At 40.7% G+C, this 16,461-nt stretch overlaps 1 protein-coding gene across 1 annotated transcript in view; it reads right to left on the bottom strand.

Annotated features, from left to right (window-relative positions):
* Positions 1-5,978: 5,978 nt before the first annotated feature.
* Positions 5,979-16,461, bottom strand: part of HIBADH (3-hydroxyisobutyrate dehydrogenase) — an 85,575-nt gene continuing 75,092 nt past the window's right edge. The window contains exons 7-8 of the mRNA XM_032109099.1: positions 14,863-15,019; positions 5,979-7,045 (exon numbers count right to left, since the gene is read on the bottom strand). Of these exons, the coding sequence (XP_031964990.1) occupies positions 6,887-7,045; positions 14,863-15,019 (316 nt within the window). The 3' untranslated portion in view covers positions 5,979-6,886. The remainder of the gene's footprint in view (positions 7,046-14,862; positions 15,020-16,461) is intronic.

Here is a 16,461-nt window from a genome sequence, read left to right as displayed (position 1 = left end):
CTGAATGTGATTTTAGATGTTATATGTAGCCTATAATACCCAGGCTGTTACACAGATGGAGAAGGAAGTAAAATACTAGCAAACAGATTAGAGCATCCATTTGTAGAAAAGTGATAAAAAAAATCCAACAAAGCAAACTAGCCGTATTTTAATACAAAAAAAAAGAGGCTATTTTTCGTTTTTACTGTACATTTAAACAATGAGTCTGTTTCAAAGTGACAGCCACAGGTCAGTGGACAGAGCCAGTTTTTGGCTCCTCTTCACATGAAAAGAAACCCACATTGCTCCTGCTCTCAGAAAAAAGCAGAGATATCACAGACACGAAGTAGAACAATGATCAGTTCAATGAACAAATTCCTACTACCCCATAAATGCCTGCCATCCCCATCCTTTTGGCTTACTGTTTATGGCTTCGTTTACTTATTAAGTCTGGAAGAAACAAGGGAGACACATTCATTATGTGCTTTCTGGCACTATTGGGAGCACATGGAGAGCAAGTTAAGACCTAGCATCTTATTTGTAGGCACACTGAAGGCCTACAGTCAGCTCGGGCACAGAACTGGAAAAGGAATTTTTGGGAGGAAGTGCAGAAGTAGATTCCAGGCAGCCAGGGCCAAGGCAGACAAAGCTGCCAAAACTAGAGCCACAAGTGGCCCAGGGGGAGTTTGGAGAGGCTGGTGTGATGTTTATTGCTCAGAGAGCAGAGCTGGGTGGTGCGATGCGGGACAGGAACTGCATTCTGCAGGCCGTGACTTCAGTGGTAGTATCTACAGATGTCTGCAGACTCACTGTCTCCATCTTTATCATGGTGCCGGAGGGAGCAGATTGCAGTCCCCTTATCTGTTTTACAAGGAACCACCTTCCCCTGACAGACCCAGTAGGTCACACAGCACAGGATTCCGCTTACTTCTCTTCTTTTATAAAACACAGACTCTGCTTGCATCCACATAAACTAACACAGTTATCTACCCAGGGACAAGCAGAGGAAAAAAGTCATAGCAACAGGAGGTGGGGACAGGATCCAGTGGCTTTCCAGTGAGAGTAATGTGTTGGCATCAGGTCCTGTGACCTACCAATCTCCATTTGCTTAGTGGTGTTTTTTTCCCCATCTCTTGACAAGGACCAGAAATTGGTTTTTCTTGAGCATGAATAGCAAATGTAGATTTAACGCAGTCAAACACAGGAAAAATATCCAACCAACTGACATACTGCAGGCTCTTGATGCCTTGCAATCACACAAGCTCTTGCTTGTATTTGAACTTTGCAAAGGTTCAAATAAAGTAGAGCTTGTATGAAAACCTTGTAAGTAGAAATGGAGAGGAATCCAAGCACATCTTAAAACCCAGTGCTGAAGCTTCAGCTTCAATCACCAGTGAGTGACTAATGTCAGTCTTTTTTGTGGACTGCAGCCCGGCTGCTGCCTGACACAATTACACAACACCAAGGGGACCTCTAGGCATTGTACAAGCAGAGGAATGAGCAACAGGGCACAGACTGCCAGAAGGATGCTGTAAAACAGGTAACAGCTACCACACCCAATGCATTAACCTACTAAATACTGGTCAGTGAAAGCTTCCAGGTTCTACAGCCATGGAATAACATGACTAAAAAGCAAAAAGGGCCCACTATTGCTAGCCACAAACTAGACAGTTTGGGTACTGGAAACAGCACTGCTGGCCCAGTACTTACCCAGGAAAGCCTCTGGGATTAGGGAGCTGCAGATACCCAAACCAGCTAGCTTACAGCTGGCTCAGGTATGTCTGTAACCAGGGGTTACAGAGGTGATGCAGTTAAATCAGTTGGAAGGAGACTCAGAGCAAAGCAAGCAGCTCAGAGAATCTAAGAACTATTCTTTAAGTTACTTCCCTACTGCTGTTGGTGCCCTAAGTTGCCTGCATAAATTTTTGTCATGCTCTCAAATTGGAGACAGACAGCAGCAACACTTGATTCTGGCCACATAAAGCTTACAGCTGGCCACATTTGAAGGCTACAACTTTTGTTTTACGTGTCTGGTTTCTCCTCTGAATTTCAACAAGACAAAAATACAACCAATTTATTTTCTAAAAATGCTGTAAGGACTGAAATGTATTGTAACAATATTTGCACTTCTTTCCAGAGTAGCTGCATTTCAGGTACAGGCAAAAATCTTTTTATCAGTTGGATTTCAGTCAGTTTTGGCCAGTGTTCCAAGTCTTTTTGAAATCAATGAACTTCATAAAACATATGTCAGCACATTTATTATCTCCATATACAGCATTTACTCTAACAAACCAAACTCTGTGATCACTAATGGAGGCTCAGTAAAACTTGATGAAGAAACAGACTGAGTTATTTCTTACTTCAAATGAAAATCCCTCATCTTAGGGTCAAGGTCAAAAGGAAGAGCTAGGTATAAATGCAGACAGAGCCAGACGGCTTTTAATTAAACAATAGTTGTTACGAGACATTTAGTACTTCAGAAAGGTTTATCCACCTGTTCCAATTTACCCAAGTGCTCACAATCCATGATGAATGCCAAAGCCAAAAAAAATCACTGCCATATGGATGCCTAGTTCCATGTCATACAACTATTGAACATACCAGCCATAAAAATATTAATTTTCTGTCTACCCAAGAAAACTTTGTAACCATTGCTATTATTCTTATTGGAAAAAATTTAATGTGTAACTGTGCCAGCAGGCTGGACAAGTTGTGACAAAGCATATATAGAAAGCAACAAATCTTAAAAATACCAGCAGCCTTTAAAGACCGCACATCCATTATGGTGTTGCACAGAATGACAAAGACTTTCTTGCTACTGAGAGCTCCAGTTTTTCGAAAGCACCATTTATTCTAACTTAGATGTTGAACTAAACTTCTTCCACTCCTGAGTGTAATTTTTGAAGTGTCACTTTTGCAAGGCTTGCAGTAAGAGTTCTAAGAACTTGATACTGAAGTCAATGATGTCTGCAAGTCCCCCAAACTTTTAGAGGACCTTAGTAAACCTGAAGTCTAAAATAGCGCAGAGAATTCTAACTCCACATGTTACATCACTGCACCAATGAAACACAACAGAAGTTTCCAGACCGCTTCAAAGTTTCCACAGCCTACTAGGTGTGGAAAAAAGGAGAAGATTATGATGATGTAAAAACAAATCAAAAGCAACAGGTATATCTACTGATGAAGTTGGTACCTTCAGACTTGTGCCTGGATAGATTTGATCTTACAAAGCAAGCTGGCAGACTAAAAGTATAGAAAGACATCTACTGCACAAATACAATAATGCTTATATGATGGCAGCCCTTCTCTGCCTGCTGCAGGGGTGGCCCCAGTCCTTCAGTTCAGTAAGCCATTTGATAAAATCTCCTTGTGGTAAAGAGCTATAAGATTTAAACAACTGAAAAGACAGGCAGCTCTGTGCTCATGCAGGCAGGGACAGCAGCTATTTTATACTCCTCAGTATCTCTCTCTCTCATCCCGTGTGGGACAAGGCTGAGATGGAGACTGGCAATACAAACTTCAGCAGCTTGTGCTGGCTCCTTCCTCTCACAACCACCACCACAACTTCTCATAATCCTAATGCCAGTAATGTGGAACAGTCCCAGCCAGAGAGATGTGCTTGAGCTTCTCCACAGATGCATTACTGCAGTGTAATCACATGGGCCTTCAACACACACTGTGAAATTTTGGCAGTATTGTATTTAATGGCCAAATTACCATTGATTAAAGCAGAGCCAGACTATCACATATAATACTTTTACTTGGTCAGAACACCTCCTCCTCCTCCTGAGGCTTGTAAGAGCCATAAATAAGGTTAAAGCAATATAGTACTCAGTGGTTTTAACAGAAGGCCTCCTCTGTTAAACAACCACCAAAAATAGTTGCTTAAGATGGGTTATACTGAATCATAAATGAGAGAAGGCTGTTGAGGACTTTTTTAAAAAAACATCACTACTTTTATTGGTTGTCAATGTTTTTCTATTAGTCAGTAAATGCATTTGATCTAGGTGAGTTTCCAAAGTAAGCATGATGGGAGGGCTAGTTTGAGATTCAAACTAATTTAAAAAGAAGTCACCTCAAGTTTCCCTTTGGGACATTTACAAAATATGCCATTAATTTGTTGCACCCAATTTGTGTGTATGTACTGGATGGTAATTAGCGTAGAAATGAAACCAATTTTACCATCTTTCTGTTCAACTCAACAAATTACAGTTTTCAACACCTGTCTCTGGCAGTGACAATCATTTTAGTATTTGCCTAATTTCCACAGAGCAGAGGTACACCCCAAGCAAAAGATACATTATAAACATATGCACATGCAAAATAGCCATAGCATGTACTATCATCACTATATGTAAACAGTCATACAAATTCCCCTGCAGAATTAGTAAAAAAAAAGTGTGTTCTGATATAAATCATATTACTGGCTTCAGGTATTGGACATCATTGAAGTTTGCAAGGCACTTTCTATAATAATATTTATTTAAAAAGTTGTTTCTGACTTTGCCAAACTAACTGCTTGTTCTAAAACTTTACATGCTGGCTGTCTGCCCTGAAGCTGGGGTTTTGTTTATTTGTTTGGTTTTTGTTTTGTTTTGTTTTGTTGTTGTTTTCTTTTGTTTGTTTGTTTTTAATTTCAGCCACAGTTCTCCTCCAAGAAGGAGACCACAGAACACTTTACTGGTTTGCCAAAATGGCATTCTGGCAGCCTTTCCTCCAACTTGAGTACCCTGTGCTTTGGAGCGAGAATTAAAAATTTGATGAGAGGTTGTGAGGGAGGAGAAATGAACCCCAGGAAGCCTAAGCTACAAGCCTTTGAGAGGAACATAAAAATAACAATGAGGTTTCCACATATTTAATAGAAGCTTTATGATTTCATAGGCTGAAAACTTCAAAAACTGTGTCTCACTGAGCATACTGTTTTCCCTCATGACTTCCAACAATTACATGTGCATATAATGTCTTCAGAAAAGAAATGATCACGCTTCCTGCAAGCCAGGCCTACAGGTAAACCCAGGGTTACCAGCAACACTTTAATAGCAAATGCTGCTACAGGCTGGGGTGAAGAGCAGAAGGAAGCGTCTCTCTGCAGTCCTGCGATGCCAGACGGATCTCCAAGCCAAATACAGAGGATACAAACTTAACCAGGACACTCCTACAATTCCTTACCTCATCCATTATAAAACCTCCAAACGAAAAAGGATCCCAATGGCAAAAACAGCCTTCACTATTTGACCCCAAACTCATAACAAGACTAGATCCACCCTTTGTATTATGTGGGGCAGGAGTCCCATAGGAAACAAACGTTGTAGCATGTGATCTTGTTGCCAAAGGTCAAACCACATCTCCAACTACGGTGCCATGTTGCACCCGAGCGGCTGTTTTTGCAGCACGTAGTTTTGTGTCTAACTTCTGAATGAATGCAATCCTGTAGACACAACACTGTTACCAAAAGAGAGAAACAATTTTTCAAAAGTACAGTTGCTCTCAGTAGTCCTGTAAACATATATGACAATAATGAATCCCAAATCCCTGAATCACCTGGAATATCAAACAGTTTTCAAAGAAAGCTGAAAGGAGAAGAGATCAACTAGTACGGTTTAATAATTTTGGCATGATGTTACTCATTTGTTGGAATATAGTGTCCAAGTTCTCTGATTATTCACAGAATTGAGCTAATTCAAGCACACAATTTTGATAACCTAATGTGCATATATAAAAGGATCCATCACACAACCAAAACAGGAATGTAGATGCATAATTGATCGTTAAGCCTAGAGTTTGAATGTGAGTAGTTCTAACAAAATCAGCATGAGTATTTATAAAGCCAAATATGTACCTGCAATTTGGCAAGACCAATGAGATATGAATGGTTAAGGTAATACATATGCAAATGTATTACTGTCTGCATTTCACAAGAGCTTTTGAAAGGCTTGGGTTTGCAAGATGATCTGATAATCTGTAGAAAACCCAGCAAATTAAAAAATAAGACCACTTAATACAAGTTTTGGTTAACACTGTTTTGTTAATACAAAACTGCACCAAAACAAAAAGGAAATAATCATACAGCAGGTATTTACCAGTATAGAGTTTATTTCTTTTCAAAATAATGGGGCTTGTTTAGATTTAAAATACTTTAGTAATTACCTAAAACAAATGTACACTTTGTCAGAACTTCTGGTAAGTGCTGATCGTGAGTTCCAAAAATGCGTGACAGAATACAAGAAAATATAAAACTGTAAAATACAGTAACGGAGCTTTACAAGAGGGACACACATTCTATATTATTTGAACTAAGTCTATCAGGTAAACATGCTGTAACAGCTTTCCACTTAGAATGCGTGCCTATAAACTTAAGCTGCAACCTGAATCCCAGGAAAAATTCACTTCTGATCAACTCAAGGCTAGTAGGTTCAAAAAAAAAAAAAAAAAAATCCATCTCAAAATGTGTTTTGTTTCTTCATTGAACATATATTCCCTTTTTCCATAAGGTATTAATTTAAAATTTTAATAGATCACTATATATGATAAAATTGCAATAAAACATTCTCTTATTATTCATGATTCAACTATGTTTATGGCCATAACATAAGTTATTTCATATGCACTTGTTTAATAAAAAAAATATTTATTTATTGCATCTAGTGAAAAAAACTTTGATGGTTCTTTAAAAAAAAAAAAAAAAGGACTTGCTGTTGGCTAATTGCCAAAAAATCTCTTCCCCTGTGGCTTGCTTTTTCAAGAATTATAAAGAAACTCTGGAGTTCGTTGTGATCTAGACAGCCAAAGATGATTAGTCTGTATGGGAGCAGGATGCACAGTACTTGATTAAACCCACAAACTTCTCAAATGAGCTATATGGATAAAAAAAAGTGATTTGTTATTGTGTCCATTTCCAAAGCACAGCTCACAAGCTTTCCTCCTCACGTAAAAACTGGAACACTGCTGAGAAGTCTTTCAGGGCATAGCCTTTGGCACACATCATCCTGTAGATCTGATGTGCCTGGGAGCCCAAAGGAACTGGTGTCTTCGTGTTGGTGGCAGAAATCTGGGCCAAGCCAAGATCCTGTGGGAGGCGAGAACAGAGAGTAAGAGGGCAGAGAGGAAGAATGGAAAGAAAGAGAAAGAGAAAGAGAAAAAGTCAGGGGAGAAACAACAAGGATATGTACAAGCCATGTACATAGAGGCTATTTGGCTTCCACTGAAACAAGATCTCTACTGCCAACAAGGACAATACTCCAGTCTTAAAATTTCAGACCTGAAAGAAGTAGGTTTTGTGTAGTTTTTATTTTTTAAGACAGTAATTCAATGTTATTCAACAGAAAAACCTCAAACTTTGCCAGGCAGACACCACCTTAAGAACAGGAGGAATTTTAAGACTCTAGATCACTATATAACCTGGTAGCAAGACTCAGACTCTTTCTCTTTTTCCTGATTGAGTATGTCATCTCTAGTAAGAAAATCTCCCAGGCTATTTGCTGCAGCATTTCATGTAGACTCTAGGAGTATAATTTAGTTCTTTTGGCAAGAGGAATTCTTTATTACTATAAACAGGTTAAAAATCAAGCAGAAGGAATTTCAAGAACAAGAAAATGGAAGCCACTTAGCAAACATACATTTACTATAATGTAAACAGTTAATAGCAAAATGAGAGGCATAGACCACTTTGTGAAAATAACTGATTAGCTGCCTAATTGGAAGGATGCATCAGAGAATTGCTTAGGGGGCAGTCCTGGGTCTGCTACAACTCAAAATTCTTCTTCACTGACTTTTTCTTTAATGACTTTCTTTAACAGAGGCATATAGAGAATAGTTCCACTGTGTTTTTAAATACTATATTTGGGTCAACAAAAGGGAGGGAAGGTTCAAAGAGGATAAATTTGAAACATGCCCTCCAAGAGTCCTTGTTCAACTACAGTTATTATCTGAAATAAATAGGACAGAACCCAAAGGTGAGTACCAAGTACTATGACTAACTATAGTTAGCCAGACATAGTCATCTGCCAGCCAGGCTGAAGGACATCTTGAACTCTAAGCTGAACCAGACATGAAACAACCCAGAGAAGGAAGCACTAACAAGGGCCTGGACATATATAAAAAGATCTCTTGACTACAGTAGGAAAGTAATGCCTGCACTCAAGATTGCCTTTAAGATCATGTTAATGAAATCAATGTCTGGGGTCCATATTTCAAGAAAATTGCAAAAGAACCTCTCAAGTGTTACTAGGAAATGCCTAGATTTCCCGTGCATTCAGAACTATGGTGGTTTATAGAATCTGCTGTGTGATTGATTTTTTCCTGTTTTAGTGGTTTGGGTCAGAAGGGGCCTTAAACATCACCTAGTTCCAAGCCCCTGACCATGGGCAGGGACATCTTCCACTTGACCAGGTTGCTCCAAGCTCTATCCAACCTAGCCTTGAACACTTCCAGGGATGGAGCATCCACAACTTCTCTGGGCAACCTCTTCCAGTGCCTCACCACCCTCACAGTAAAGAGTTTCTTCCTAATATCTAATCTAAATCTACCCTTTTTCAGTTTGAAGCTGTTACCTCTTATCCTATCACTACATGTCCTTGCCAGAAGTCCCTCTCCAGGTCTCTTGTAGGCTTCCTATTAGTCTTGGAAGGTGCTATAAGATCTTCCCAGAGCCTTCTCTTCTCCAGGATGAACAACCCCAACTCTCTCAGCCTGTCTTCACAGGAGAGATGACCCAGCCCTCTGACAATCTTCATCACCGTCCTCTGCACTAACTCCAGCAAGTCCATGGCCTTCTTATGTGGGGGCCCCAGAGCAGGACACAGCACTCCATGTGGGGTCTCACAAGAGCAGGGCAGAGGCGGAGAATCACCTTCCTCAACCTGATGGTCATGCTGCTTTTGATGCATCCCAGGATGTGACTGGATTTCTGGGCTACAAGCACACATTGCCAGGTCACACTGAGCTTCTGGTCTTCCCACATCCCCAAGCCTTTTTCCCCAGGGCTGCTCTCAATCCATTCTTTGCCCAGCCTGTATTTGTGCTTGGGATTGCTCCAACCCAAGAGCAGCACCTTGCACTTGGCCTTGTTGAAACTCAGGAGGTTTGCAAGGACCCACCTCTCACACCTGTCAAAGTCTTTGAGTATCTCAACCTTCTCCAAATCCTGGGCAATCAAGTCCTAACCCTATATAAGGCCCTGTACCTATAGAAGCTTTTCTTGTTACCCTTGAAGTATCTGGTCAAGTTTAATTTTATCAGGGCTTTAGCTTTCCTAACCTGATTCCTGTCTGCTTGACAATTTGTCTGTATTCCTTCCAGCCTACCTGTCCTTCCTTCCAACCTCCGTAGGCTTCCTTTTTGTGACTGAATTTGTCCAGGAACTCCTTGTTCATCAGCACTGGCCTCCTGATGGTTTTGCCTGACTTCCTCCTTGTTGGGATGCATTGCTCCTGAGCTTTGAGGAGGTGATCCTTGAATATTAACCTGCTCTCTTGTGCCCCTCTTCCCTCCAGGGCCTTACCATGGTACTGTACCAAGCAGATTCTTGAAGAGGCCAAAGTTGGCTCTCCTGAAGTCCAGGATAGTGAGCTTGCTGTGCAGCCTCCTTGCTGCCCAAAGGATCTCAAACTACATCACTTCATGGTCACTGCAGCCAAGGCTGCTCTTGAGATTCACATTCCCCACCAGCCCCTCCTTGCTGATGTGAACAACGTCCAACATAACAACCTCTCCTTGTTGGCTCCTCTAACATTTGGAGAAGGAGGTTCTCACCAACACATTCCAAGAATTTCCTAGATTGCTTATGCCCTGCTGTGTTGCCCCTCCAGCTGATACCAGTGTGGTTGAAGTCTCCCATGAGGACCAAGGCTTGTGGATGTGACATGGATCCTGTTTGTCTGTATTTGTCTCATCTGCTCAGTCTTCAGGTCAGATGGCCTGTAGAAGGTCTCCACTATAACGTCACCTGTCCCTGCCCTCCCTTTAATCCTGACCCATAAGATCTCAGTCAGCTCCTCATCCATCCCCAGGCGAAGCTCCATGCACTCCAGCTGGTCACTGACAGAGCCTGAATCCTTCCACTCCAACACCCCAGTCAGAGGAGTCATCCCACCGTGTCTCTGTGATGTCAGTAAGATCACAGCCCTGCAGGCATGCACATGCAGCATTTGCACAGGCCACTTAAACTGGGCCCTGAGGAAGCCGACTTACTGGCTGGAATAGCTGTTACTCCTTTGTGCTGCTCTTCAGGTGCTCTCCTGCTGGACCTGCAGTCCTTCTCCAGGCTCTGGACAGTTATTGTTGTCACTAGCATCAAACTGGTAGGAGTGGGATGAATGCAGGTTCCCCCTCCCTCAGTAACTTCAGCTTAAAGCTCTCTTCACTGCAGCTCTGCAAGCCTGTAAGCGAAGAGGCTCTTCCCCTACTCTGACAGATGGTCCCCACCTTTGATACAGAAGAACTGAGAGACTGTAGTACTGCTGAGAGCACCTTTGACTTCTCAGGGATGACTTACAAGACAGGTCTTTACTTTCTGTGTGTCTGGATTTGAATTAGCACAAGGAAATTCAAGATCTTACTCTACTCTCTAAATGTCACTTCGATCTGTAAATCGGCTCTATAAAGGTCATTCTGATACAAATCAGAATTATAGTTACTTTTCCTATTACCCTCGAATGACTTCAAGCTCTAGGAAAATGGGAAAAACACACATATCAGATGTCACAGGATCCAAAATAGTTTTCATCTGCATCAGGGCAGATAATTCCTTCTTGTCTAGCAACTCTGTTGAAAGACTGATGAGCTGACAAATCTAGGAACACTTACTTTATCCTTACATACAGTAAGACATTTCATGACATATATAAACCCTCTTTGAGAAATCTGTATCCATATTATTAATTTTATTCAAGAAAGCTTAACTCATGTAATGGAATATAAGAATGACAAAATCATCTAACTCCAAACTAGTGAAAAGTACTTGGTATTAGTAGTGGTGACTGTGATCTATTTCTCTCTGAAGGGACATTCACAGAAACAATCCCTGAAAATTCTGAATGGACTGCTAGCACAAATACAATTTTCATAGATGTCTTGGATTTTGCCAAGGACAGGGTTAATTTTTCACAGTAGCCGTGAGGGGGTGGAGCTTTGCACCATGTGGGCATGGTCAAGACCTCAAGGTTATTTGATACCATCCTATGTCATTGATGGGGTGGGGAAAGGGACTCTCTGGCTTCCTGGGAGAAAGGGGGCTCCTTTCTGGTTGTGGAAAAGTGTGGTGGGTGGGTCTGTTCACCACTGTTTTTCATTGTCCTGGGCTTGGTGAGAATTTTGCATATAAATCACCCTCTCTTCATACACTTTTGTTATTAGCATTGTCGCTGTTACTGTTTGTGTTCTTTTCTCATGGCTGCTTCCCATAAATTGTTCTTATCTCAACCCATGATCTCTGCTTCTTGTGTCTGTGACTGGAGTGGAAGCAAGCGGCCGGCAGGGGTTTTTTTTTGTGGGAGTACTAAATTGGGGAATAGCATTCCTAAACCAGGGCAATAAAGTAGCTCTGTTCACTTCAGTAATGAACGTCTGGCTCCAAGATGGCTGAAACATTCAATAACATTTCAATAGTTAAATGAACAAGGACTTCGGAGTGAAGTGCAGGAAGGTTGTTTCGCTTTTTAAAAACTCCATTCTATAAATTAGAGCTTTGACAGAAAAAACCCAAGAAAATGTAAGTAAACCTTATCTTTAGCTTCAGATCGTGAAGTATTGTGCACCTTTTCACTTAAGGTTGGAGATTCCGCAAGTGAAATAGTACAAAACACCTCTGAAAGAAATTTCCCTTTGCTGACTTACTTGGAAAAGGAAAAATGAGAGCATAGTTTATGGCTTCTCTCATACTCTTTGGAACTGACAACATCTTCCAGATGTCTCAGTGCACTGAATATTCTAACACTTTTCCTCAGCTTGGAACAGGGAAACAAATTCTCTTTCACAATTTGCTTCCACTTTGGAATTACCTGGTTCCTTACATTTATTTTGCAGTTGACGTAAATGAAACTGCCATTTGGAATAAAGCTCAAAGGCTGTCTTGACATGACTCGAGAAGAGTATGATATAAATCTAGCTCTTCTCAGGATCCAAAGTTGACATTTAATTAGCAACTGTGCTGTCAATGAAAGATGAAACTTCTGGCCTGCCAATGCCTTGAACACAAACATGGTGTGGTAAACTAAACTAGATTTTTTAAAATGCAAAATCTTTAGAGTAGGTTCACATTAAGTTGACTAAATTCTATGTTTCAGTATCAAATTTCAAGACCAAAGAGCTTTTTAGAGGTGTCTGGCAAACTTTTCTGACCTAGACACTTAAAATAAGGATCCTCTGGCTTTGTTTGAGAGATCCATTGCTGACAAAATATTTTAAGAAAGCCTTTGACTTCCACCATCTCTGATATGTGAGCAAGAACTTGAAGTTCAGTAACCGTCTTTAGTGACTGTTACTGATGCGCTCCTCGATATTTTCACAGTGGAATATCTTCTCCTCAACCTCAGGATTTTACCTACCTCTTTCTCCTTTGGATACATCCTTTTTTATTTCTTAAGTGGCAAAATTGTGCTCTGCATTTCCCTTAAAAAAAATCTCCATCTCAAACATTCACAAACTGCATAGTATGTCACACACCAGGATGAAACAGATAGTAGCAAACATCTTTCCGCAAACTAAAAAGCAGTGTCTTAGAAGGGGTCACCACTGCACCAAAGAATAGCCTGAAGATGATCAGCTGTCTTGGCTACTTATTCAAGAAATCTTCCATCTATATAGAGTAACATAGCATAGTTCAACAGGCATGGGAGAGATTTAATGTCTTTCCTTCATACTGAAGATTCTAGCCTAAAGAAGGCAGTCTTCAGGACTGTCAGGAGAGGCAAGTCAGAAGAGGTGAACAGCAATTACAAATCTCTTTGAGGAACTCTCTCTTGGTTATCATTGATGCTTTATAACCAAAAGTTGGCAGTTTCAACAGGCACAAGGCAGGGTGCTATTCCTCCAATTAAAGGAAGATCTTCCAGGGCAGTTTCCAGGGGAGATGAAGGTCCCTCTCAGAAGGAAAGACCAAAGGAAAAAACCAACCCTTTAGAAAGACACTTAAAAGTGAGGGAAGAAAATGTGTACCCCTATCACACTTATACTATGAGGTTATTCTGGACAAGATTAAGAACTATAAATCATGAGAATAGAGATTGCAGTGTGAAACATGGCCCAACAGGCAGAACAGATTCTGAAAACAGCACACAAGATGGAAACAAGCTTTGAGGCAGGGCCACGATCAGGTTGCTTATCTCTAATCAATAGCCCTGGCAAACTCTAAGCAATAACCTATCATGTTTTATAAATCTGTAATTTAAACAACAATTTATTGTCCCTGATGTTCAATGACACAAACACAATGTAAAAACTGCTACTTTTCAATATTTTAACACATCCCTCAAAGAAATTAAAGTTCCTGGTCATTGGTCCATAAACATAAAATGTAGCAGCTGTTGAGGGGTTTTGAGCCATGCGGCATTCGCAAAATATTTTGGTGCCACCACATGCAAAATACTCTGGACCCACTCTGAAGAGAATTTGGCTAATTTCATTGAGTGTGCAAATGCACCAATTGCCCTAAACCAACTGCAAAATGAAATGAACAGTATTAGTAAGCAGCTATTATATACAGGAGCTCCAGCACTGTGGAGATTTGCATGGTAACATCTGAGTTTGTTCACCAGCTTTGAGAATGCTGTTTTAGTTTTAAATGCTACATTTCCACTGTACATGGAAGAGCTGAAAGTAGACAGAATGCCTAACCAGTTGGGAGCACTCAAAAAACTGGTATGCATAACACCTATCCTGTATGAACTCAAATGCCTCCCTCAGGATAGTATCTCCATGAAATGGATATTCAGTGTGAAATTATCTCCTGCACTTAGATGAGACATCTCTCCCAGAGCTGGTTTTATAATTTGCCTTAGGCAATCATTGTGCTCAGGGCAGAAGTAGTTCAAGAGTCAGAGTTCCATATCTCCTTCCTCCAACTGTGTGTCCTATTGGTGGGATGCAGAGCCCTGACCTCCTTGCCTACTTTCCTGTGGCCTCCAAGAGCTTTGCTCTCCTGACCACAGAGTGACTCAGGCCAGTGCTTTTCCTGGAAAAGCCAAGAACATGGCAGTAAGTGCGTTCTCCTGGGACAGGATAACAGTAGGTTTTCAACTTCCTAATACTGAGAAGGACCTAAACCCCAGATCTCCCACTTTGTGGACAAGCAATTTAGATTACTACATAATTACTCATGAGAAGCCCTTATTCTATCACCAGCTAAGACAATTCAGGAGAGCTCATAGAATGGTGCAGAAACCTGCAGGAGATCAGCCTGTGGTGTGGGTTGCTTTCTGCATTCCAGATGGCCTTAGGCAGAAGGACAAGCACACAAGCAACTAGCTTAGCAAGGAGGGGGTTGCTAGAGAGCATGTCCAGTAGCACAGTTAAAGGTATCTGGAAGAGAGTGGGCCTAAAATCTGAGATGCTTATGCCACTATCAGCACCTAATTAAGGCACCTGGATTTCCCTGAATTCTCTCAATAGACACAAGTCCATTGGGATTCCTTTATTAAGGCAGAACTCAAAAAGACCATGCATATAATCTCATTGAGTGGCTCAGCAGTAATAGTGGCTAGAAAGAAGCTGAAGACCAAGGAAAAGCCCCCTGAACAACTCATTAATTCAGAGCTACAGGGGGAGCTCATTTCCCCTCTATTCATGCCTATATATTATCCTGTAATCACAAATTTTCACTGAGAAGACCGTTTGCTAGAAGCCCAGAGAGAAGCAACTGCACATACTTGACATGCAAGTGTTATGTACCTTAGCCATGAGTGTTGTTCCAAAGCCACCTTGATAATTGTTAGCTGATGGTACTCCTTCCATCACTCCAGGAACGGGGTTGTATGTATCGCTTGACCAACAGCGACCTGAGCTCATATTTAGGATTTTGGCCAGCAGCTTTGGGTCAAGGCCTAATCTGTCAAAGGTCAAAGAAGAGAAGTGTTAATGTCAAAATGCACAAGACATGGGTGACTTGTTTTATATCTTAGGACCCTACCATCATTCCTCTCCCTTTATTATAAGTCATGAAAAATGACAGAGTATTGATATTGGGGGCAGGGATGCTGTATCTTAAATTAAAGAGCATCAATCCACCATTTAAGCAGTAGGTTTTCAGATCTTTTTTCCTTTTGCACTAAGCAAATCCTCTCCACCTAGCAATTTTAAAAGCACAAGCAAAATAAAGGTCCTCTGAGAACAATAGTTACCTTGTATTTCAATTACTAAGAGGCATTCTCTGTTCTGCTATCTACTAGGTCACATACTTGTTCTTCATATCAAAATCGTATTCTCTGAACAAAGCAAAAAATTCACAAGCAAGTGTGGCAATGTGAAAGTTGTTGTGTGGTGCATTTATATGGGAACATTAATGCATTTCTGAAGTAAACAAGATAACACGATTCTGCTCTAATAATGTGAAAAATGCTGCTCTTCTCAAAAAAACCCACTACTGTTGTATACATCCGTGAATTGTTGTCTTTGCTATTATTAAATCTTCATTATATGCTCCTGCTTATGAGGCAAGCCTGCATTTCACTGTGACATACGTTATCTATTTGCAAACATATATTATAGTTCTGGGTCAGCTGCTGATAAGGTTACTGATCCTGATAAAACAAAGCTTGTCCAAGTAGAAACGTCATTTGTTCTACCATGGAGATGATGGCATAAACTGCTGCTCAGTGCAGACCCTGAAAATTCTTCAATATTATAAGAAATTAACCCTCTTATGAATTCAGATTTATGCTGCTAATAAGTTGTAAGTGTAATTTTACATCAATTGCATTAATACCAAGGACAACCAACAGCAGTTTATTTGGCACTGTACAGATATTCAGCCACACTCAGGAAAAAAGAGAAAGCAAGGGAACTACCTCCAGTAACAATTCAAGATGAGAAAAGGACATTTTAAAAGGTATATATCACAACTTTCTACAAAGTTTATTTAAATAGATTTCAATGCTCTTTATGTTAGTTCTCACATCACAGACTTTTACAGATCTTCATAGCCTAACACTGCTTTCAGGCACTATAGCACTCAAGGTTTTAATTTGTAGATGAGAAAAGCTCATTACCAATGGAACAGTTGCTAAAATGCATGTCTATCTATTCCAGTAGGCATTTTGGACTTGAAAAACTATGTTTAAGACAGTAGGCCCTACAACATGGCTCCTACTCCCACACTGTCACTGTGTCCTGCAAGTCTGCCTTCCTAATGCAAAGCAAGAACATTTCCTGTATCTCAGATAGCTTTTTAGCAGTACTGCTGTGCACTCTTATTTATGATTAGCTGCAGCAGCCCCTGGAATTCAGTAGAAAGTCTCCGCTGGCCTAAATGGGATCAAGCATTATGCTCCT

The sequence above is a fragment of the Corvus moneduloides genome, chromosome 1, assembly GCF_009650955.1.
Source record: "Corvus moneduloides isolate bCorMon1 chromosome 1, bCorMon1.pri, whole genome shotgun sequence".
Classification (NCBI taxonomy): Eukaryota; Metazoa; Chordata; class Aves; order Passeriformes; family Corvidae; genus Corvus; species Corvus moneduloides.
This window is presented reverse-complemented; position numbering and strand designations above follow the sequence as displayed.